At 34.2% G+C, this 25398-nt stretch overlaps 4 protein-coding genes across 4 annotated transcripts; 2 read left to right on the top strand and 2 right to left on the bottom strand.

The window, feature by feature from the left end:
• Positions 1–782: 782 nt before the first annotated feature.
• LOC128169019 (complement C1q-like protein 4) lies at positions 783–2708 on the top strand. Its single transcript, XM_052835189.1, has 3 exons — positions 783–888; positions 1825–1987; positions 2271–2708. Exons 1-3 carry the CDS (start codon positions 871–873, stop codon positions 2657–2659), a joined length of 570 nt encoding a protein of 189 aa, XP_052691149.1. The 5' UTR covers positions 783–870; the 3' UTR covers positions 2660–2708.
• Positions 2709–6221: 3513 nt separating this feature from the next.
• LOC128169015 (heat shock 70 kDa protein 12A-like) lies at positions 6222–10965 on the bottom strand. The gene is made up of 4 exons (XM_052835185.1): positions 10645–10965; positions 9825–10043; positions 9497–9644; positions 6222–7370 (listed from the first exon to the last, which is right to left on the bottom strand). The coding sequence occupies exons 1-4, from the start codon at positions 10963–10965 to the stop codon at positions 6319–6321; spliced, it is 1740 nt and encodes a 579-aa protein (XP_052691145.1). The 3' UTR covers positions 6222–6318.
• Positions 10966–15695: 4730 nt separating this feature from the next.
• On the bottom strand, positions 15696–20080 carry LOC128169017 (deoxycytidylate deaminase-like). The gene is made up of 5 exons (XM_052835187.1): positions 19923–20080; positions 18483–18573; positions 18154–18289; positions 16672–16885; positions 15696–16318 (listed from the first exon to the last, which is right to left on the bottom strand). Exons 1-5 carry the CDS (start codon positions 19988–19990, stop codon positions 16210–16212), a joined length of 618 nt encoding a protein of 205 aa, XP_052691147.1. The 5' UTR covers positions 19991–20080; the 3' UTR covers positions 15696–16209.
• Positions 20081–20484: 404 nt separating this feature from the next.
• On the top strand, positions 20485–25395 carry LOC128169016 (protein Red-like; the record flags this gene model as incomplete). The annotated part of the gene is made up of 13 exons (XM_052835186.1): positions 20485–20577; positions 21206–21278; positions 21457–21585; positions 21726–21785; positions 22097–22166; positions 22576–22673; positions 23006–23120; positions 23442–23512; positions 23780–23832; positions 24057–24220; positions 24755–24866; positions 25113–25167; positions 25288–25395. Coding segments are annotated over exons 1-13 (1118 nt in total), but the record flags the coding sequence as incomplete, so codon positions are not given.
• Between the last annotated feature and the right edge of the window lie 3 nt (positions 25396–25398).

Genomic DNA, 25398 nt, shown 5'->3' with positions numbered 1-25398 from the left:
ATAAAACGTTGCTAGCAAGAGACTTTTATCTTACTGGGGAATGGTTGCTCTTGCGTTTGTTTATCTAGCGTCACAGTTACAATGGCAGCAGTTTCCATCGAGATGGAATTTTACTTTAGAAAATAACTGAAAAAAGTCGTATATTGGCTGAGTTATTTTCATATTCACATGAAGCAGTACTTATGCAAAAGCTTGTACAAAAAAAAAATAAAACACTTCAGTGCTGTGGCATTAAATTCTACATTTATATACAGAGATGATGTTTTATCCATTAACAAAAGTTACTTTCACTTTTATGTTAACTCAATATATCCAATGAGCTTGAAGTAAAAGATACCCCAGATTCTGAGACATCTGTTTCATATTCAGGTATTTAAATACAAAAATATATTAATGGTAACCTAGCAACAAAACTATATGATAAACGTAATGATTTTTTGTCAACTTCCCTTACAAAACTAGCAATATACCATCACCACCTGCTTTTTGGGTTCATGTATCTCAGCTTATTCGTAATGTAATAGCATCTCTACATACGTACATTTCTTAAACGAAGCAAGTTACTAACAAACAAGTCTTTAGCCAAGTTCAATGGTCGATTTAATGACCTTGTTGGCAAGTACAATGTTTCATTAAGACACATGATGACTGACGTTTGTCATACTTAAATAAAGAAATACGCCCCTAAAATAGTTGACACCGCTAAAAATTTTTTTTATTGATTAACGGTATATAACACTCGAATGTTATATGATATAATTGTTTTATTGCATGACAAGTATGAATGTTCGAGTTTCATCATTGTGTATAAAACCTTGAAGTTGAAAAATAGTAACCATTTGTAGAATTTTCTGTTCAAAACTGCTGGACATGTTTGGAACAATCCAGGTAAATATTTATAGTAAAGGATTGACTATGTTCCTTATATAAACTTAGAAGTGTAGATATTAGATAGTAAAATATAACTGCGTCGAAATAGTTTGCAATCAGGACGTTTCTTTAGGTTCGTGTCTTGTGTTTGTAATAATCATCTGATTCCAATTCACGAACTGTTTAGTAGTAAAATATGTTCAAGATCTAAATCTTATTCAACGCATTTATTGAAGCATTGTTAAATTGGATGCATTGATTTTGATTTGTCACTAGTATACCATATAAACGTATTGTTCTGTTTGAGTCAGTTTTGAAACATTGAAAATAGTAAAATCCTATACTCACTTTCATATTTGCAAGTGTACAAATAATTTTTGCTTGTGTTTAGATGTCTCATTCTGAAGCAATTAACCATATGAAAAAATCAAAGATTAGTATTTTCATAAAAAGCCAATGAATTATGAAAGCAGTTTTTTGTCTTCAAGCCAAGCAAATTTGTTTAAACGATTAAGATACTGTGGTTCGACACATCAATGTTTTATATCAACCAAAAAGATTTTTATTTTTATAATTTTTTTTATCTTAAAAACTCCAGAGATTATCTGATCGTCTTTGTAATGTATGAATATAAAATTGCAATTTGCAATGTTTGATACCAAATTTCAGGCTCTAAGAATCTTAGTTTCTGATAAACATTTTTTTTCTCACTTTTTGTGAAAATAAACAAAACATAATTATAATTCATAACTACATCAGTCTTTTATTTGTGAAACCATTTATTAACAAAGATAACCGATATATCAATCAAATAATATATTGCATAGTGTGTCGAGCGATTCATCTTAAGAGCAAAATGGACGTAAAATGTAAGCTGTGCACCTTTTATTTAAAAAAACCCATATTTTTTTTTTTTTACAAAAAAAAATTGATTGTTAAGTCTTTCTTTTTCAGACGTATATCGAACGAGTATTTGCAATTTCTTTGTTGTTACACATTAACTATGTCAGTGGAAATTGCACGACCACGACCCTGAAGCTGTTTGATGACCAAATACAGGCTATACAGAAGTCTGTGAGAGCCATTGTGGAGGACGGTTCCTGTGGCAACAAGAATAGTAAGAGTATTGATTAAAATTCTATGAGGTTTACTTTATTTATTCATGTATAAGGTATATGGCATGGGAAAAAAGCTTGTAATGAGAGAGAGAGAGAGAGAGAGAGAGAGAGAGAGAGAGAGAGAGAGAGAAAAGCTTGTACATATATGTTCCTACCTTATATTGAAGATTGAAAATAATGATCTTCAAACTAATGTGACAGTTTTATTTACATGTACTTTTGTAGCATAGCTGAAGTTTAAAGCAACCTTTTCCTCTAATAATTTTTCTTTGATGTTTATAGATCCCGTGGGTTTCCATGCATATATGGGGTCAACAAAAACAATCGCAAAGGGTGTCGTGTGGGTGTATGATAGAATAGTCACTAACACCCACAATGCATACAGCGCCACAACAGGAAAGTTTACCACACCGGAGCAAGGACTGTATACTTTTTCATATGGCACATTAAGTGACCCTGGAAAAATGTCCCACGCCAGCCTCTTTGTAAACGGCAAGATCGTAAGTTGGCAAGCTTGTAACAACAGCGGTGGCAAATCTCAGGGGCTGACGTCTAGCAACACCGCCATCCTTCTGCTTCAGAAAGGCGATGTCGTTTATGTTGAAGACCATATTACAGCTGCTATCATAAGAGGATTGTATTCAGATTTCAGTGGAGCTAAACTAAACTAGGTGAAATCAGATATGTTATATGTTGCATTAATCTGAGAAAAAAATAAAGTTTTCAATGACATTTCCTTTTTTGTTTTTTTCTTCATTTTTTAATTCGAAGACTATCAAAAGTCGCGTGGCTTAATTTTCGATGATTTCGTGTGTATACAATCTTACCCTCAAATTATTATTCCCCAACTATCAATGGAACTTGGTGTTAATTTATCATACTGGCAATATCAAAGTCTAAGATACATAATTTTGTAATAGACAAAATGCACCTCTGAAGACATTGACTCCATAACTTCTGTAGATTCTGAGACAAGTTGGATTATAAGCAGAAGAATCTTTATTATGTTGGAGGCAAAGACGGTTATTGTGAAGTCTGGAAATGAAGGAGTCTTCTTTTTTAGGTTAAAACCATGTCTGGACAGGAAAGGACGAGATTACAAGTCAAGATATTAAACCCAGCTTGTCACAGTTGAAGTCGGAAAAAATCCAGTTTGATATTGAAGATAAGACCTTCATTTTATTACATCTAATTTCATAATACATCATATGATGCTTTATGTTGAACATCATTTGTGTGTGGAAACTTCGTTTTAATACTAAAATAATACTGCGCTTAGGCTTCTATAATATCATTGTTATGAGGGGAAATAAAAATTCAGAATATAAGTTTTATTTACATGACTGTAGATGGAATTTATTTTCATTTATAACAAGTAGTCATGGCATTAACATCATCGTAACAGAAAACTGAGATATTAGATATTCTCTTTTGTGGAAGAGGTTAAACATTTATTCTAAATTAATCAAAATATATACGAACGTAAATGCAATACAATCGTTACAAGCGCTGACATCAAATTTCACTTAAATCAAAACATAGGTAATCACAGATTATATAGCTAACCAAGACGAGGCATCACCTTTATGAGACCACCTTTATGATATTATATAAAATCATAATTAATGATCTTGGATATTGAGTACTTGTAGTGTGATTTGAGACAATATCGTATGCATATGATAAAAATTGTATGGTAATCATATTATATGTAAATTTCAAACGGTATTGTATGAAACACTGTGTAGCGATCTATTGGGAGCAGATCAAAATCTGATTTTAATTAGATTGTATCAAGAAATTATATTGTATCATATATTTTGTTACAATATTTATCGTATTATACATTGTTTTATGATATCATATAATACAAAATCAAAACATATTAGATGATAAAATATAGTATTATATGATACTGTATCATATCACATCAAACATAACAATATTGTAACATAAGATAATACATTTCATGAACTAGTATATCTTATTATAAATTATGTATAATTTATTGTATTATAGGATATTGAATCATCAATGATATATAATATGACATTGTATCATATGATACAATATAATTTGATACAGTATGATCTTATATAACATTAGTTAATATCATACAATGATATATAATGCAATATCAAATATATTATACAATACCGTATATAATACACACACACACACACACACACACACACACACACACACACACACACACACATATATATATATATATATATATATATATATATATATATATATATATATATATATATATAATTTTATTAGTTACATGGTTTGTAGTTGACCTTATATGGTTTATACATGGTCAGTAAATTCCATATATTTACTCACCATGTATAAACCATATTAGGTCAACTACAAACCATGTAACGTTTATATCTTACCAACTGTCTCTTTTTTAATGATAAAAAGTAAATAAAACAATGGAAATCAAGCTTTTATATCAAAATATTACAAGTTTCAATTAGAGTACGAAACCTGACGTCATAGTGCTCTAAAATGACGTCATAATTCTTGAAGAGGGTAATATTTTCAACTGACTATGTATGGAATATACAAAGTCTCTACGTGACTGCCGTTAGCCAATGATTTTTTACAATTTATCAGAAGGTAAGATATTACATGATACAATGTTGTATCGTATAATACAATAGTCTATCATATCATACAATACTACATCACAGGATTCATGTTATATCATTTAACAACAAACACATATTTCAAGCAGGTTTGAGTGAGGTAGGATTTTTTTGCATCCTTGATATTAGAGATACGGCTCTGTATCTAAAGCTAGGCACAAGTTTCAATCCAAAGTTACATAATTCATGAAAATTAGTAAAGACAGCTTTTTTCCAACACTCAAACTACTTGAAAAACTCATACCTGCACCAGCATCAATATCATCAAGATCAAGCTGTGTAATTAAAACTATCTCTATTTACATATCCACAGTAAATTTAATATTAACTGTTTAAGTCTGTCGAAATGTGAGCAGAATTTACTTCTTTTTTTTACCAGCTTCAAGAGCCTTACACAATTTGAGTTGTTCCAAAATCTTAACCTAAAGTATTTAGAAAATCAAGATCACTCTCTGTATCTAAAGGTACCTTTGCGATTTATTTATATAGTTAAATCAAGCAAGCAACTTTGAAATAGTACTTTTACCTTTATAAACATGTCACTTGTTCCAAAAAAAATAAACCTCTTCCAACATTTGAAACCTTTAACTCAGATTCATCATCAACGCCCGTGGAGAGCATCAGAATCGTAAGAATCTCAAGATGCATCATCTATTCAAATGTGATAGAAATTGAACTAATAATAACTCAGTTCTGTCTAACAAAGGACACCTGCTCTTAACCAGTTCCAAAATCATTAACCTCATCAAGCATCCGAAACCTATGGCTCAGATAATCAAGTACAAAAGTATCATAAGACACACCATCCATGCAACTTTAGTGAAGTTAGGACCAGTAAAAATAAAATATATAATCAGAGGGAATCTGCTCCAAAAAACGTTAACCAGCTCAAAACACCTTACCGTCATCCAGCATTCGAAACCTATGGTTTAAATTCAGCATTCAAGTCTGTCAAGTATCATTAGACACACAATTAATGCAAGTTTGTTGAAGTTGGGACCAGTAATACCGAAGATAAATTATCAGAGGGTACCTGCTCCAAAAATTTTAACCATCTCAAAAAACCTTACCGTCATTCAGCATCCAAAACTATTGCTAAGATTCAGCATTCAATTCTGTCATGTGCACAAGTATCACAAGACGCACAATTCAAGCAAGTTTGGTAAAGTTGGTACCAGCAATAATAAAGATATAGTCACCAAAAGACACCTTCCCCAAAAACTTCAACCAGCTCCTAAAACCTTACCCTCATCCAGCATTTGAAACCTGCGACTCGAATTCACAATTCAAGCATGTCATGTGCATAAGTGTCATAAGGCGCAACATCCATACAACGAGTGGACAGTCCGTACCAAGTGCATGTTACAGCTTTTCATGTAAGAACATTGCCGATCTATAGTCTACTATCCAACAACTTCTTGTGTTATTTGATTTCCCGTCTGTAACTTGCAATATCACTATGTACAGTCAACGTCATAGTTATAGCAAAAAGCTTCGCGTCTTACTTTCTTCCTATGAACTAACATTAGGGACTTACATGTTGCATCCTTTTAACTAATAATAATTAAAAACATTCATGAGTTCAAGTTATACTTACAAGATATTAACACAACAGTTTTAAAATTCACAAAATCATTGACCCGGTACTTTTTACGAAACTGTTTGCTGCCTCAAGGCTCAGATTCTAGGAAACGGAAGTGGTCGGATACCTCGGTTTTCGTTTTAACAACCAGACATTTGACTTCAATCTCTGTATCCCCGAACAACAGCCTCACTTTAACTTCTCGGTTTAAACCTCCGGTGGTGTCCGTCATTGGAACATCAAACCCTCCCAGATACTCGCACCCTGAGTCATCTACGTACATTGTGTTGTCATTGTTCGATTTATACAGGGAGATCCTCATACTCGTCTGGTCGGCTTTTATTGGTGTGTATGTCTTCTCAGCCTGGGCTACATTCAGATAGAGTTCGTCGTCCTTCCTCACGTGCCTGCTGAACAAATCATCACATCTGTCTTCTCCATTTACTGTGATCTTTTTCGATGCTTTGTGAATTTTGGAATCAAACAATGAGGTGGTTGCTATCCCGTACGTTCTTTGAGCTATTCGACAATCAATGACTTCGGGATCATTTCCAAAGAGGACTGCTCCTCGAAGAACAGTCAATCCAGCCTCCTGTGGGATAACAACGCGATATTTTGGACTAAAGGCATCTTTGATTGCATCCTGCAAGACAGGCGACTCTGAAAATCCCCCAACCATGAGAATGAATTCGACGCCCTCTGCTTTAGACGACTGGAGAAGGTTCTGTACATGTTTTACCACTCTCCGGCAAGTTGGTGTGAAAAAGCTGTCAAATGTTGATGCTTTTATTCTTAATTTGTCAAGCTCCAGCTCCATGCTTCCTTGAAATTTAGATCCCGCAATAAGTTCGTCTAAATCTTCGCAAATATCAACGAAACTGACAGGTACATATAAAATAACATCGTCACTCTCCTTTTTCGACCTTTTTTTCAATTCAAAGTTTCTAAATAGTTCTAAATAGTCCACGGTGTGGTGTTTGCGGAACGTGTCCATCAAATCCTTCCCTACTATTTCCACTAGTGCCTCCTCAAATGCGGCGTCTACACTTATCCCTCCCCAGTCTCCACCGCTGGCTCTCGCTAACTCCTTTAACTTTCCTTCTTTTATAACCTCGTGTATAGTAATATCAACCGTTCCACCTAATAAGTATAAGTATTTAGTGTGATCAGTTTAAATGAGGTTTGTTAAAAATATGATTTCAAAAACAGCACAACTAGTTTTATAATCCTAGAAGACTAAATGTCAACAAATACATTAGACTCAGGTAAAATTGTCGAATAATAAACAAAACAGCGGAAATTGAAACAAAGAGCCAAGGATTTAATCGTTGTTTTATCAGCCACCAATCAAAGACTTTGTGGATGATCTTACAGTTGCAACAATGATCCAGGCAATATAGGTCCTACAAGCGTTTTCTGGACAAGACTTTAAGTCAAAGACGTTAAGAGAGTCTCGTATTGAGAAACTGGCGTCTTATTCGTTTGCAAATCCAAAAAGAACATACCTTGTCATTAATAGGAAATCAAATTGAATGGTTGAGAATGTGGTTTACCAAAGTCCTTACAAACAAAGTATCGTAGACAAATATAAGGTTACAAACTTGACAGCAAAATTATTGATGACATTGGATTACCTGGAAAGTATAATGATTGTATCTACCATCATTTGATTGAGACTAATATGTCTGTTCCTCACATATGAAGAATAAACTTTTCCTACAGTCAATGTAATGAAAAATCTGAGGAGTTGGGAGATGTCTTGAATCTCCACTACATTTTACATCGATTGCAATCCAACGGACAGAGGACAATCAACGATAAGCAAGAGGAGAGAGCTTGGACAACAGTTCCAAAGTGTAATTAATTAATTAACACTTACTCAGAACTAATATTAACACGGGCAGAACTGCGAAGAAACAGTTTTAAAAATCATTCCTAGTGAAATCAGGTTGAAATTCCCTCCTAATATTTTATTAATTATAATTACATATGACGTTACCAATTTGCATACAAACATGGAATTTGATGAGCTATAAAGTGTGGTTAAAGACGCATACAATAATGATAGCCAAAGCGAATTAGACATTACGCATCCAGATGTTCAAGGTCTATTTTTCTTACTGAAATGCATATTAGATAACTATATGTGCTTTGAATATGACAGAAACACTACAAACAAATTATCGGCTGCGGAATTGGACATTAGAAAGTACGAGATCCAACAACTGATTGTGTCGAAATTTAAACATGGAAACAATTTTCTTTCATGGTCGCTTTTGAGATGAAGGCTTTGTTGCATTTAACGGCACTGAGAGTGAGGCAATGGAATTCTTTAACATAGGTAACAACTGTTAAAAACATCTCAAATTTATTTTCGAAATTGCTCAAACTTGGTGCCTTTTGGATACGTTGGTTTATAGAGGTAAAAGATTTCCTACTCACGAGAAACATCAAACCCAGCAGTTTTCTCTTTTAGCAAGGGAGAATGCATTGGGTATGCAAAATATACAAATGACCCTCATGTTTTAAAAGTATCCTTTAAAAAGTTCAAGATGCACTTGTATTGTCTAAAAGATAGAAATTTATTGAGCTATTAAGTACTGTTAAGTGCTATTAAAGACGCACATAATAGTTACAGCCAAAGTCATTTAAAAGAACTCTTATGGACATATTAGCATTAATGCAAACGTATTAAGTCAGGATTGTATGAAGAATTTCCGAGACGTAGAGGTCGGATGCAACGGGTTCCCAGCGCCATTAGTGTTAAGATGCTTGCAAGATTAGGGCTGTTAGGAAGAGAATACAGAACAGCAATAAAAAGACTGGACAGGCAGCAGAGAGACCATCCTGCTGGATATGGTACCGTCGAGAATATCTATTCTATAAGTCGGGACTTATCGGTTAGTGGATTGCTGCTGACCCACCGACTGAATGATGTCGTAGTTTAGAAATGAAGCAACCGGTGATGGCTGGATACCATCTGATGACGATCGGAACCGACGGCCGAGCACAAGAAGCGAAATACTAGTACATAAAAAGTCAAACGTACTGAAGAGTATGAAGCTAACAAATACCAAAAAAACAATTGTCGGTAAGTGCAAACAATATCGTATGGATAATACTTTTTTAACAAAATGTTTGTATGAATACAAAACTAACTAATAGTGTAAAAAATGTTTACCTTTATAAACAATATTCAAAATAGTTTTGGCATGCACAATTGATCTTAAAATAACAAGATAGTTTGTCTTAAAGCCACTACATACCCCCTGCGTCCAGCACAAGATATTTCGTGCCTTCTTGAAATGATACAATAGCCCCTTGGTTCAGTTTCTCTACTGGAATTGTCTTGCACCAAATAGAAGCTGCCTCGGGTTCCAATGCAATCCGCAGATCCTTCCTGGGAATACCTGCCTTCAATGAGACACACCAAAGTTAATTTTCTCTGCGTTTCTTGGCGTGCTTGAGGAATGTTCAATGTCATTTTCTCAAGGAAGTTTTGACAGTTTATTACATTGTCGATTTTCTTCAAGCATAGAAACCAAGTAACCGTATCACTCACAATCATGTATGACTTTCCTACAAAACGAGTACCTGTTCGGCGGCTTTTCTCATGAACTGTTTGGCGGGATCGTCCCATATAGCGGGAACAGTTAACACCCAGATGATTTTGAAGTCATCTACTTTGATACCACGCCCTTCCAGATTTTTGAATAAGTGATTTTTCATGAATTTTACAGCATGAGTGAATATCTCCAAAGCCGGCATCTCTCTGCCTCGGATGTCTTTCACCTTTGCGTCCATCGTAAGTCTCTAAATAAATTTTCATTGATATTTTCTTTATATAAAGAGAGGTGATTGAATTCAATAAACAATACAATAAAACATAAAAATCATTTCGATGTGATTTAAAGTTAAAATTTGAGAGAATGTTTATATCGATTTGCGTACATTGCGTGCTGAAAGTTAAGCATTAAATCGTGTTTGGTTGATTTCGTTCCAGTGATCAAACTTGAATCACGTCGAAACTTGACCAAAATGATTAGCGGATTTATTTATCTCTTGTTTTAGAGGTTCAAACCCAAAATAAAATCCGCCGTTTTACTTTTTATTCTTTTAAAGGTATTCATTTCGAGAATCCTTTAATAATTTTTCTTCGAGCAATTTTTTATTGAATTATTTTTTCTTGAGTTTCCTAAGTGCCACTGGTATTCCTGTGAAGATAAGTTATGTGGTATTTGTTGTTATTCATCGAGAGAAAGCATTCAACCTTCAAAACCAAGCCATTTCAAGCAAGGTTTTCCTGTGACCCCAATCGTTGTCTCATGCAAAGTGTAAAATGAATAGATACGGGCTATTGAAAAGGGATTCGATCAATTCATTAAAGAAACAATTACCTTTAGTATTAATTTACCTCTTTTCGAATTTGATCGTAAAGCATCATTTTGAATCTGTGGAAGTAGAAATAATCTAAGTGTTCTTCTCCTGAATACATCTCTTCTGCCTCGTATCCAAAGGCGACCAGCTCTTTCTCCTCATTCAGTAGAACGGTGGTGGGGAGTTTGAGAGACATGATGCCCCCATTACCATGCCACTGGAAACAGAACACTTGTGTCGGATCTTCGTCCAATTCATTTTTAAAACCAAAGGCATACCCTGAGTAGGTGGTACCGAAATCAATAGCAGCTATCATATTAGAAATGCTACCCTTCTCCCTTGCCGACATTTTAGCCATCTAAAAGATCAATTGTTTAATATATAGAACCCTATTTGTTGATTGATAAATCATTTTCCATTAATCTGGAAACTATTAATTTAAAAAAATGGAAGGATTAATGGTGTATCTTACCCTGGTTCAAACCGAAAGTAGATTTGACGTTTACCTGTCTAATCGGCACACCTCGGTCTAATTGTTATACACAAACATTCCGAATAAATGATACCCATCATGAATATCTTATTGGTACATGTTAAAAGGTTGAGAATTTAAACAAGGCTACCGAGTTGTAATCTTTTGTGAATTATTTCTGTCAATTAAACAACTGAATTTTTATTTTATGATTTTATCGTATTTAAAAATGATTACAAGATGAATACACGGCCAATAAATTCAAGAATGTGTACAGTAATCTACGACCGCCTATAGGAATTCTCTCATGGTAATGTTCTCTGAATGGTATTGAAGGTAAAGCAGGGCAATAGTCACATTTGAAACTTTGAATTTAAAGCAAGATGAGTGACAGTGAATTTCAGGCTATACTACCCTATACCGCAATACCACCCTATAATTAGAACGTAAAGATCATGCATAACAATCTGAGAGGCACTAGAAATCTGTATGGTATCCTAGCAACCATGTTTTTCCGCCTCAATTGACTACCAAAGGATATATAAATAAACATATTTCCACTGTGGTGGTCAGTTTTATAGCAGAAGCAGAAAAAAGGGGCTTGTTATTTGATCCGGTAGGGGGATTGCATTGCAACACAGGCTTGGCATATATAAATAGCCGACTTTTTCATTGCGCATAATTTTGTGCATTCTAGTAAACTTTTGATGATTTTTATTCGATACCAAATATTAGATTTAACACAATAAACAAAATATATAGGAACAATTTCTTTTTTAAAGGATTTTTATACTGGACGGTAGGTGAGAGCTGCCGTTGTGCCTTTATGACGTCAAGATAAAATGAAGCTTTAAGAAGCACGTTTGAAATTTTATTCACAGGGCAATGATTTCCTCGGGGTTATTTTTCTTAACGAGGCCGGGTCTAATTTGTTCTGCCCTAGATTTTTGGATGAAACTTTTTACATGAATTTCTACTGATATAATTATTATTTTAAGTTTAAAAAATAAGACATTTACCACACCGTTTGTTTAGGGGGTCATCTCAAAGTGTGTTAATCTTTAACATAGGACCCTATGGGATTTTGCTTGAAATGTATCAATTTTGCATATTTTTTACATTTTTTCAAAACTTCTGCCCTAGGGATTTCTTTTTCTGTTCTACATATTAAAGTTATCGCTAAAAGGCATCTAATGGTCAAAAAAAAAAAACCTTTTACCTCCTGGTTTGTTCCAGGGGTCTTATCAAAGTTGATTTTTGTATACCCAATTTCCCAGATTCGTCAGATAATGGCTATTTTTTATTTGACAAAAGCGGAAAAGGTGATCTAAATAGTATTATTAAAACATTCAGAGATATTTAAGTAATAAAAAAATATATAACATCACATATTAAGGGTCATTGATATAAAATACATGGTTACTGTCTGAAATATATGAATTTAGCTATATATAGGCGGGTTAAGAAAACGTGACAGAAGGCTAGGCTTGCTGAACCCTCTTCACGTTTTCGACCCGAGCCCAAATATAGCTTATACTTCGAGACATTTATGTTTATTTCACAATATAACATTATTTTTACGCATCAAACTAGATATTTTCAACAATTTTCGCTGAACATCTGCAGTTGAAACTATCACGCCATGGCGTCAACCAAGCAAAAAGATGACGTCACAATACAAATGAAACGCTGCGCGAAAGCGTGCGTACTCGTTCTGTACTCGGCCTCGTTAATTTTTCAATGATTTCATTGTACCTATCTACATTATTAATACTCCAAATGTATAACAAACTTTGACGCATTTTAATATTTTGAGATGGCACCACTAAAGGCCAGACGGTGGAATTTAGTATTTTAGCTCACCTGAGCTAAAAGCTCCAACCAAACTTGGCACAAAGCATCCTTAGCCTAAGGGGATTCAAAGTTGGGAAAATTAATGAACACGCCCTTTTGCAAAGAGAGATAATTAGGAATTTATGAAAATTTTCGAGAAATTCCAAAATCTTTTTCTCACGAACCATCAGACAAGGAAAGCTGAAACTTGTGTGAAAGCGTCCTCAGGTAGTGTGGATTCAAAGTTGTGAAAATCATGACCCCCGGAGGTAGGGTGGGGCCACAATGGGGGGTCGAAGTTTAACATAGGAATATATAGAGTAAATCTTTAAAAATCTTCTTCTCAGAAACTAATCAGCCAGGAAAGCTGAAACTTGTGTGGAAGCATCTTCAGGTAGTGTAGATTCAAAGTTGTGAAAATCATGACCCCCGGGGGTAGGGTGGCGCCACAATGGGGGGGGGGGTCGAAGTTTAACATAGGAATATATTTAGTATATATTTAAAAATTTTCTTCTCAGAAACTAATCAGCCAGGAAAGCTGAAACTTGTGTGAAAGCATCCTCAGGTAGTGTAGATTCAAAGTTGTAAAAAATCATGACCCCCGGAGGTAGGGTAAGGTGGGGCCACAATGGGGGGTCGAAGTTTTACATAGGAATATACAGAGTAAATCTTTAAAAATCTTCTTCTCAGAAACTAAACAGCCAGCAAAGCTGAAACTTGTATGGAAGCATCCTCAGGTAGTGTAGATTCAAAGTTGTGAAAATCATAAACCCAAGGGGTAGGATGGGGCCAAAATGGGGGTCCAGGTTTAACATAGGAAAATATAGAGTAAATCTTAAAAAATCTTCTTCTCAGAAACTAATCAGCCAGATGATTCTTTATAATTGTTAAGACTTTGGCCCCAGGACAATTCTTTGGCCTCACAAGAAGGTTCAGAGTTTGATGTAGGTTTATATCCCATATAAACTATTGTTAAGGATCTTTTTAAGAACTGCAATACTCAACATATGATATGACTATAAATCATCCCGTTAGTAAAGGGACAAATGATTATAAACATAAGAATATCCAGGGGGAAAATGGATTTTATTTATGCAGAATCTACATGTATTATTGTACATTGTCCAGATAGTTTGTATTGTAACTCCATTAAGCTGATTTTATCATACCTATTGTTCCTCAGGTGAGCGATGTGGCCCATGGGCCTCTTGTTTACATTTAAGATCGAAATGATATGATAATAATATCTTACAATTTGAGGAAAATTGCTGTTGTAGTATTTTTAATCTGCTTTGAAGTGCAGAAAATGACAATTTCATATATTTCCATAGTAAATGTACTTGTATTCTGAGATGGCCTCTATGAAGAACCAGATGGTAGATTTTCTTGAAACTTCGCAAATAAACTAGAGTTGGTTTAATTACGTGGTCAAAAAAAAGTGTTGCTTTTGTAATTTTTTTGCAAAAACAAAACCCTAATCAACCTCTTTGAGAATAAGTGTATTTAGAGGTCGACAACGTAATTGCCAGATGTTGTAGAGGTGACCTCCTGGAAGTTCACCAGTGGCATCCCTATTTATCTAATAGGAAGGATGGTGGCCATAAAGTGTAGGTAGTCCATGGTCCGTCCTGAATAAGCCATGAACACTGGGACTGTTACTGAAGACTGTTCTTGACATATTACACGTTTTAGCTCACAGGGGAAATTTTTTTAAACAAAGACTAGTAGGTGCGTTCAGAGTTGTACCGTTGGTGAAATTAAGATTTACCGCTGGCAGCATTTGGTTGCCATTGGTGAACTATGGTAGCCAATGGTCACCAAATGCTGCCATTTGTAGCAATTTGCATAGGTAGTACCATGAACGATTTTTTGTCAAATTCAAACAAATGGTAGCTTTTGGTTACACTTGGTTACCATCTAAACATATAAAACAGTTAAAAACAAAACAAAATACCTTTCCTCTGTGTAGTGTGACTGTTTCCCTTTAAAACAGCTTCATTGAGTGATTGATTATACTTATTCCCAATTATATAAAGAGGTCTACAAAATAACTACCAATCTAGCTATTATTAATACAAAGAAAGTAAAGATTAATTGCAAAATTGATAATAAATATTTAGCGCCAGCAAAAAGTATATTATTTACAATCAATTTTAACAGGAGCTTGGACTTTGGGTAGTTGTGTCAAACAGCAATGTGACATAGGCCTATCAATTATTTCTTTTCTGACCACTCAGCCATGGATCTTTGAAATCAACAAGATTTGTCTGGCTTATATATAAAGCCATTTCTACGCAATCTTTGCATATTTCGCTCGATATCAGCATCATTTAACTTGATTTGATGCAAGAAGAAGTAACGTCCTACCGAGAGTCCAAGCTTGAATATCAAAATGGTTCTCTATCACATATTCTCTATAATAATGACATGTTTCTGGATATAGAAGCTGGTTTTAGAAGCCCTCAGTTGTATTCATTCAATAAGATATGCATAAATTTTATTCTAAAGTCTTTATTTACATAATTATCTAGGGGCATCTTATAACCCGCCATGTTGAATAATGGCATCACCTACCAAACTTGCCTAAGCTCTAGGCTGCTGGTAGAATTGGTGACCTCATTTGAAATTGAAAGTACACCAATGGTCAACATTGGTAACCAATTGCTACCATTGGGAACTATTTGTAGACATTGGGGACCGAACTTGCCGTTGGTAAAAATCTGGTGAACTCTGAACGCATCTAGTCTTATTGTTTTTTTATGTGTTTAATTTGTTATTTGTTCTTAGGCATGATCAATCAAAGCAAATTTATTTTTATACATAATCAAATTTATTTCCTTTGATGCATATACTCTAAACAAGTAAGTCTCAGCTTTTAAAAAAATGTTGAGGATTACCAGTATTCAAAACAAAACATACAATAACAATAAACAGATGAATGTAAATCTCTCATAATCTCTCAACACATAATCCAGGCATCAAAACCTAGATAAAGTACATGTAGATGTAAAGCCATTTTAACAAGAGCTTGGACTTTGGATATAGTTGTGTCAAACAGCTATCATTTTTTTTACTTGTTTCGATGCAAGACGTAGATATTCCTAGGTCTTGTTAAAATGGCTCTACCAAGTAACAGAGTAATAAATTGATCAAAACATAGTGCACTGACAAAGAAAGACATAGTTCTCGAACACATTTGGGAGTCCCCCTGATCTGATCAAAACGTAGTGCACTGAAAAAGAAAGACATAGTTCTTGAACACATATTTGGGAGATCCTTTGTTGGGAATTGGTTGACCTAGAAAGAAGTCTGGTCAGCTTTTAAGACTTCTTTCACATTTGTCCCTGTCATTGCATCAATGGCTGTGAAATCTATCAAAATCTGCTTCTGTTTGGGAATGTGTTGCCTGCAACATATTAAAATACAGCAAATCATTAATGTATGAATTAATCCATTAAGAGTATAACTATTCCATAGTTTCTGACATGGGAATCAATTTCTGAATTAATTTGATTCATGTCATCTGAAAATGTTTGATTCTAAGTTAGACATGGAATCCTTAGCTACAAACTGTATGTGTAAAACTTTGAACAATGAAATAACAAAGATTTACCAATATTTTACCTTTCCCATCTCTAGCAACATTTCAGAAGAATTCTCTACAATGATTTATTAACAACTCATCAATATTTGCCTCCTGCCATTTGCAGCATACTTCTAGAAGAATTATTTACAATGATTTAATTATTAACAACTAACCTATATTTGACCCCTGCCATGTCTAGCATTTTTTTGGAGGCCACAAACTCGGGTTTGTCCTTGTATTTGTCCGAGTAGTATACCACCTCCTTTATCCCCGACTGTATCACGACCTTGGCACATTCATTGCAGGGAAACAACGCCACATAAATCGTGCAGTTCTTGACATCCGCAGAGTTCTTGTTTAACACAGCATTCAACTCCGCATGACACACTAAAAGATTAATGCGGAAAAAAAAAGAGTTAATATTTTGCGATAACACCAACTGCAAAATACCAATGTATCATAGACCTTCAAATTAAAATATTTACAATGACATACTATTATATAATAATATCATGCAAGACTTCTCCAAGGAAAAAAATATTTCACACAATATGGCTTACAAAAAAATGACATCACAATACATAAAATGAAATAAAACATACAAGGAGCTGCGTGTTAAATCTTATCACTTTATGTAGAAAATCAAATCTACAAGCACACATGTGGAAAGTTGACGCATCAAATAGTGTATATGAGCCTCGAAAATACTGAAACTTGGTGAAGTATCAGTGAAAATAATTAACACTGCCAATCGAAAAGCTGTACAAAATAAGGTTAAAATCATCAATTAAGATACCTTATTTGTAAATGCAATGATGATATTACAGCTAGCATTAAAGAAGTATCAAAAATAGGGCATCCAGGATTTGGGTAATTGTGAACAGTAATCATAATCAGCTGTAATCGATTACAGGTTGCTGAGTAATAATCAGTAATCATTCATTTTCTGATTAAAAGTAATCGTACTTTATTTAATTACTCTTAAAAAAGGGCCTGTAATCATGGTGAATTTTTCATTACTTTATAATTACAATATTAAAATTAAAATGCTTGAATTACTTTAGTTATTAGATGATTAAGCTTCAACCTTAGATATGGTTTCAGTAAGAACTGGGTATTATTTATGTTATATGTGTTTTAGAAGCTAATTATTGCAGGTGTGTTTTAAGTCAGCTTGGGTACTGTTATAGCAACATTGATGTATCAAAGCATGCCTTGTCAACAATGATATTAATTGTAGAAAAAATATATACCAATCTGTAGTGTATGTTCTAGACTAAAATAATCACCAGTCATCATTATTACAAGAAGTAAAAGTAATATAATGTAATCAATTACTTTTAAAATTGGATGAAATCAGCTTGTAATTGATTACTTTTAAAAATCCAAAGTAATTGTACCAATGGCATTTGGAGAAAAATTCAAAAGACAGTAAAACAATTTCATTTTTTTTCTAAATTTTTGCACCTGCCCTATGGTGCATAAAATTTGCTTATTTTGATAGATACATCTATTAAATTCACAACCAATCAAATCAAATTTTGCTGCCTTCAAAAACTTTTTTTAAACAATTTCTAATCAAAAATACACGCAGAATAAACACCAAAGTAAAAACATAGTTTTTAGTAAGAGACCACACAATAGTGAATACTGACCATACAGTTGCTTGGTTTCCAGGATGTTGTCTGAATCTCGTCCCCATGGCATTTCATCATCGTGGCAACCAACAGGCATCCCATTATAACCAATTCCAACAATTTTGTTCTCTTCATTTACAATGCATGCTCCAACCTATTATATCCAAGAACAGAATGTTCACTCTATGGAGTTGATTTATCTTCCAAAAAGATTAAGCTAATTCATTAAGCTTTACCCCATTGTGTTATAATACTACATGTGCCAGTTGTAATTGTATCTAGTCCTTATAAAAAAAATCATAAATTTCACAAACTTTTGTATGGCTTATAAGATGTTTGTAAATCACCTGTGTTCGTGGGTCTTTACTTCTTTGTGCCGATAGAAATGCTGTTGCCATAAAATAGTCCGGCCAATGAAGATAATTATCGCGCTTCTTACTGAAAATGAGAACAGAGGACTGATGATATGATGTTATCCGGATACTTGACTTTTCTCCTGTTTAATTTTAGTATAAAAAGATTAAACATAGTGTAAAAAAATATTAATTAAACATAGTAAGATAAAGTTTAAGATTACAAAGCTGACCTTGACCTCGTATTTAATTGAATACATGCCCCATATCTTTTTTTTTCAATCTACATTTTCTTAATACACCTACATTCATAATTGCATGTCTATAATAGATGGATTTCAATTTTTCCTCTCAAGCCATGTTCACTTTTAATACTGACATTCTTTTCTCTATCTTGTATTCTTTTTTTGGTGGGGGTGGGGGTGGGGGGGATACCACAAATTAGATGGGCTCATGCTGCCAATTACATATTTGTTGCTTTTTGCGATTTTTCTGAATTAATTCTGACAGTTTTTGTAAAATGTACTGACACCCAGATTTCATTGAAAATCAGTTGCCAGTGGATATCAGCCTGAACAGTTCAGTGGACATTGGCCTCAGTAGCTCAGATATCAGCCTGAACAGTTCAGTGAATATAGGCCTCAGTAGCTCAGATATCAGCCTGAACAGTTCAGTGGATATAGGCCTCAGTAGCTCAGATATCAGCCCGAACAGTTCAGTGAATATAGGCCTCAGTAGCTCAGATATCAGCCTGAACAGTTCAGTGAATATAGGCCTCAGTAGCTCAGATATCAGCCCGAACAGTTCAGTGAATATAGGCCTCAGTAGCTCAGATATCAGCCCGAACAGTTCAGTGGACATTGGCCTCAGTAGCTCAGATATCAGCCTGAACAGTTCAGTGAATATAGGCCTCAGTAGCTCAGATATCAGCCTGAACAGTTCAGTGAATATAGGCCTCAGTAGCTCAGATATCAGCCCGAACAGTTCAGTGAATATAGGCCTCAGTAGCTCAGATATCAGCCTGAACAGTTCAGTGAATATAGGCCTCAGTAGCTCAGATATCAGCCTGAACAGTTCAGTGAATATAGGCCTCAGTAGCTCAGATATCAACCTGAACAGTTCAGTGGATATTGGCCTATCGTTAAAATGACAGATGTCCTACGGACCCGACCTGAGCATAGCCTGTTCACAGTGTAAGATTATTCTTTCTACACCCAATTGAGCACTGAGCAGCTGATATAATAGATACTTTGTGGTAAGATTTTTTTCTGACACTGTATAATTATATCGCACTATTGATGAATATAAAATCTTTCTTGTTTACTGTGTCTTGTTGACGTCAAAATATTGACAATTTCAATTCATCCTATTGGTATTTTTTTCCAAAATTCAAGAAGTATAATAATTCTTCTTTTTGAAATTATGAAAACTTACTTGAGTTTAGGTGGTTCTTTCTCTGATAATGAACAGTCTTTTATACTCATTATAGCATCCGTAGCCATTTGTCCCGTTTCAGTTTACGCGCCAACAATCGGCGAATCAAGTGAATTATAACTGTATTAGTTGCATCCTATGGGTATTATCTGAGGTGTACCGAGTGAACGCGCCAAATGCATGAAACGGGTGCAACGATTTACCCAAAACAGACAGGGAAAGGAAGATACTTTTGAAATAGAAAGGGAAAAGAACTGTTATAAAATTAAATTTGTGAACATAAGTGTTATTTGTTGGGGTTTTTTTTTAAGAAAACATTATAATTTGTTTATCCTTTTGACATAATTTAAAAGTTTGATTATAATTTATTTTAAAACCAATTTTGTGTTTATTTACGTATGTCCTAAATCAAGTTCATTTTCACAATAAATTTAATTTTTTCCCTCTGCGTTGTGCTGATATTTTCAGAGACATAATAACATATATAATGTCTCTGATTTCATCATGTTCATATAATTAATATACCCGGATATATTTGACTTATGTCGGTTCTAAATTTATTTTGGCTTCTTTCTTCTACTTCCGGTTAAAGTTGGAACAGAAACTGAGAAAGATCATTTGTACAGTTTTAAGTGCATCAAGAAAATGCCTGAACGTAAGTGCTTCGGCTTTTGAAACATGGTATTTTTGCATGCCTTTGTTAGTTCTAAGATAATTTTATTTGTTTTTACCTTCATCATATCAGTTGAAATCATTTTGATAACAGACCGATTGATAATCGAAGTAATCAAGAAGTGTTGATGTTTTATACAATATTTATTGTTTCAATAAAAGAAATGAATCTACGGAGAAAGAAATAACACATGGGGGTAATATATCCATTTTATTGATAATTTTACATTAAAAGTATGACGTATTTTTTCTGATCTTTTTTGACATTTTGAGAGAAATATGTCCTTCATTCCACTACTTGCATAAAGATTTTTCCTGCAAATAGCAAGTTTGTGGTCAATCACTTTACAGTGATATCCTATTTTCTCTTATTAAGAACAATAACATGCAAGATATCTATTGACCCAAATCAAACATTGTAAGTGAGACAGACATTATGGGATAAATTGATTTTGAAATGTTGATACATGTGAATATTTGTTCTCTATTCTTGTGCTCATAGGTTTAACTACCATTTGGTAATACATTCATATGGTACCCCAATTTTATCAACCAGATAGGAATCGATCATATGAAGTATAGGAGAGCATGATTGTGTGTTTTATTTTAAGGTGGTGAAACCGAGGTGTTCTCAAATCCACTGCCTCCACAGAATTTTGAGGATTTTGGAGAAGATGATGAAGGGTATGACACTGTTATATTAATAAAATACCCAAACACAAGTAGAGCTAATACATGAAGAAAATTTCCCAACACAATCATTTGTTAGAAACTTAACAACAAGTAGAGCTAATTCATTTAGAAAAAATAATTGCCGTAAAAAGATATCAAATAATACATAATCAGAAGCAATATTTTGTAGGCAACATCTTACCAATGAGGATTTCCGTAAGATGCTTATGACCCCCCGGGTCTCTTCTTCGGGTTCAGCGTCCTCCTCTACAGTTCATCACGGAACAAAGCCAGCAGTGACACAACACAAGAAACCTGTGTAAGACACACAATGATGATGTTAAATCAATGCCCAAAGTTATTCCCTGAAGTTGTCAATACTCTCATAGAACGTTAAAGGCATTCTGAAATAAATTCAAATTGTCAAGGTTAATTTTACTTGATCAATTCTTTTATCAGAGTGCCATTACCAGAAGAAGATGAAGATGATCCGGCAACAAGAAGGAGAAAAAAGAAAATGTAATACAAGAACTACAGTGTCTATCTAGTCATAAAACAATTCCTTTGTAATACTTTATAGACAGCATCTATCTAATTATAAAACAAGTACATTGCATTACTTTATTATGTATGAATATAGGATCGTAGTATAGATGGAAATTATTTTGTTTTGAAATGACTGAGGTATTTTGATAATAATTTTTTTTCAATTGCTCAAAACAAAACAATATTGTTATAACACTTATTTTTTTATGAACATATATTCTACATCTATATCTTATATACAATGTAAGTAAAAGTTTGCAATCGTAGTATTTCTATAATTAAAGTTACTATGCCAAGCTTAAGCGACTTGAAGAAGAGAGACAGAAGGAACTGGAGTCAAAATACAGAGACAGGGTAAGTGCTACAAAAAAATCAGCTAAGGGGTTGGGGGTTATTTCAGTTACCTTCCATTTCTCTATGACAAAATTATGTACTAAATATGAAGGATTTCAATTACTGCAGAAAAAATAAAACAACTCTTGAAGAACTATTGATAATAAAAGTTTTTTCCTGAAAACATTACTTCAGTGTATTTGACAAATTCTTCATCTCTTAAAAAATTTTGGTTAAAAAAGGGTTTTTGGTTTCATGTTAATTACCGGTAGTTATTTCAATGAAGAATTAATACAATACAAAAATAGTTTTTGAAGCATTCTCACAACAGGATCAGTAACATACATGTACATGATTGATTCAAATGTTTAAAAAGTTTTTGCTTTTGATTATTTGTTATGGAATGACTGATTATGAATTGTAATGACAGGCCAGGGAGAGGCGAGATGGTGTCAATAAGGATTATGCAGAGACAGAGATTATCAGCACCACTGCAGATTATCGAGCTGTGGCTCCAGATGTAAAGGCGTAAGTCACACATCATTTGTTCTTGTATGATACAGCAACAGTCAATTCCTTAACGAAACTTGGCTAGTATCGTAGAAACAGAAATCTTTTTGGGCAAACAATTATTTTGTTCTAAGATATTTCATAGTGATTTAATTTTGTTACATAATTTACACACCAAACATATGACAGAAGTCAACATTTCACTATAGATTAAAATTTGGATTTTTCTCATGAAGTAAATCTCATCCTTAGCAAACATTTTGCCTTGACAGTGTTCCTTTTGAATTGTTAATTGAGGTAAAGTTTGTTAAGGTTGAGAAATGACATACATTGTGGTATTGATATTAAAGGGGAGACAACTACGCCGAGAAACGTAAGCAGCTGATCCAGGAGTCCAAGTACCTGGGAGGTGACATGGAGCATACTCACTTGGTAAAAGGTCTGGACTTCGCCCTGTTGGAGAAGGTCTGTATGGCAAAAAGCATTTATTCATAACAAGTACTGTGGAATCATTTAAATTCATGGGGGCTAATTTTCGTGGACTGTAACTATTTTGTTCATTTGCGGGGATGTAATTTCCTGGATGCGTCGGTTACTTTTTCAGAAACAAAGATAACTCTTTATGAATTTGTTTTCGTTGAGGATTTAAATTCGTGGGGGAGGGCTACCCATGAATACCACGAAAATTGAGCCACCACGAATTTTAATGATTCCACAGTACATGTAGATATTAGGCTGTTTTGTCATGAAAGATAAAGCTCTGACCATTCTTGGGTTTGTTTGTAGGTGAGAGCAGAAATCAGCTACAAGGAGCGCGAGGAAGAGGAGATAATGGAGGAGGTGGTCACCCAGAAGAAGTAAGATACCCGTATAAATGAATGAGTTATATTGTAACACAGGTAAAAATACCAATAAAGAGCTTAATGAAGCATCAAATATTATTTCTCATCATTTTATAACAAAAATGCCACACTGGTCCATCAAAATAATCACATTTTAATTCTTGAAGATAAACATAAAACATTCAGGTTGCCTTTGTAATAATTATTGTCTTTTTTTTTTTTCTTTTTTCTTTTTTTTTGGCATCAAATTGTCCCAGTTTTAATTTTAAAACAATATTTCAGAGAAGATAAAGAAGTGGACCAAGAGGAGCAAATGCATTTTAAAACCAGAATGGGTGAGTGAAATGTGCACCTACATGTATGAAGGGACAGGACTGTTAGCAATAAGCAGTGTTGTAAAATAAAATAAAGCTCTGGTACATTTACATATCTGTTGAGGCAAGATGTATGACGGTTTGTACATGTATATGTCATTCAGATAAAGCTCATTACTAGATATCTTATACAGAAAATGAAACTTAATGAACAATAATCACCTTGATTTTTATTAACACTGTAGGCAGGAGCATCTTCAGGACGTTATTTAAAAGTAAATTTCCGGAGAGGAACGAGCTGTTTCTGCCGGGACGGATGGCGTATGTGGTGGATCTGGAAGATGACTATGCAGAGAACGATGTACCATGTACCACCATCCGCAGCAAAGCCGACTGTCCCAGTCTGGAGGTATGTACTCATTTATCAAACACCGACTGTCTCAGTCTGGAGGTATGTACTCATTTATCAAACACCGACTGTCCCAGTCTGGAGGTATGTACTCATTTATCAAACACCGACTGTCCCAGTCTGGAGGTATGTACTCATTTATCAAACACCGACTGTCCCAGTCTAGAGGTATGTACTCATTTATCAAACACCGACTGTCCCAGTCTGGAGGTATGTACTCATTTATCCAACATTGCATCTCATCTTGCTACTGCTTTGCAAGGGCACCCCTGTAAAATTGTTAATAAAAAATATACTTTTAAAAAGATGAAAAAGAAAGGTGTCTTGGAAAATAAATCAACATAAGCAGTGCATGTAAATACTGGTGTCTCTGCAGGATCTTGAGATCTCTGTGTACATGTACTGTAGTTAAGATTTACCTTAAGAGTGCCCAGATATCTATGTATATGATGACCCTGTTTACATCGATCATTGGATATTTATGTATGTGGCCTTATTACCCTGGTCTTTGTACATATTTTCTCCTCTCTGTAGGCCACGACAACCCTCACCACCAATGACATCGTCATCAACAAGTTGACCCAGATTCTGTCCTATTTAAGACAAGGGCGCAGAGAAAGCAAGAAACTCAAGAAGAAAGAGAAAGGTGAGATCTAATCGCTGTAGATCTCTGCTGCCAGTTAAAAAACATAAACTAGGAATATTAATGCACTCTTTGTGGTAGAGCTAGACTGATAACTTACCAGAGAGAAACAAGAACCAAGCATAAAAAACTGAAAGTCATTTTAATTAAGTATTCTAGGTTGAAAAATTAACTTATCTTAATAAAAGTTTTACCATACACTAAAATAACATTAGTGAGTACCATTATGGATCTATTTTTTTTTTGTAGGAAAAAATAAAGATGATGACAAACCTAAAGAAAAACTACCTGGAGCTGATGACAAGTAAGCTGTGAAAACTATTTCACTCCTGTTTAACTGGATTTTCTTTACATGATGCCATATTTTACAAAATTTTGTATACTTGAAACTAACATATTGTCGTTTAAATGACATGTTTTACAGTATCTACACTGATGTTGGAGATTACATGCCCTCCTACTCAAAATCCAAGGACAAGAAAGACAAGAAGGACCGTGGTCGAGATAGAGACCGAGACGATCACCGAGATAGAGG

This window comes from Crassostrea angulata, unplaced genomic scaffold, assembly GCF_025612915.1.
Source record: "Crassostrea angulata isolate pt1a10 unplaced genomic scaffold, ASM2561291v2 HiC_scaffold_80, whole genome shotgun sequence".
Classification (NCBI taxonomy): Eukaryota; Metazoa; Mollusca; class Bivalvia; order Ostreida; family Ostreidae; genus Magallana; species Magallana angulata.
The sequence above is the reverse complement of the archived record's forward strand: the minus strand, read 5'-3'. Positions and strand labels throughout refer to the sequence as shown.

What these genes read in the sequence shown, in the direction of transcription:
- LOC128169019 (XM_052835189.1), top strand. An exon ending in TTCCTGTGGCAACAAGAATA is followed by an intron (nt 1,988 to 2,270) that starts GTAAGAGTATTG and finishes TGATGTTTATAG; the next exon opens with ATCCCGTGGGTTTCCATGCA.
- LOC128169017 (XM_052835187.1), bottom strand. Translation starts at nt 19,990, where the DNA reads ATGGCTACGGATGCTATAATGAGTATAAAAGACTGTTCATTATCAGAG. An exon ending in GGAAACCAAGCAACTGTATG is followed by an intron (nt 16,886 to 18,153) that starts GTCAGTATTCAC and finishes TTAATCTTTTAG; the next exon opens with TGTGTCATGCGGAGTTGAAT. An exon ending in ATGGCAGGGGTCAAATATAG is followed by an intron (nt 16,319 to 16,671) that starts GTTAGTTGTTAA and finishes AATATGTTGCAG; the next exon opens with GCAACACATTCCCAAACAGA.
- LOC128169015 (XM_052835185.1), bottom strand. Translation starts at nt 10,965, where the DNA reads ATGGCTAAAATGTCGGCAAGGGAGAAGGGTAGCATTTCTAATATGATA. An exon ending in ACGATCAAATTCGAAAAGAG is followed by an intron (nt 10,044 to 10,644) that starts GTAAATTAATAC and finishes AAATTTATTTAG; the next exon opens with AGACTTACGATGGACGCAAA. An exon ending in TGAGAAAAGCCGCCGAACAG is followed by an intron (nt 9,645 to 9,824) that starts GTACTCGTTTTG and finishes GTCTCATTGAAG; the next exon opens with GCAGGTATTCCCAGGAAGGA.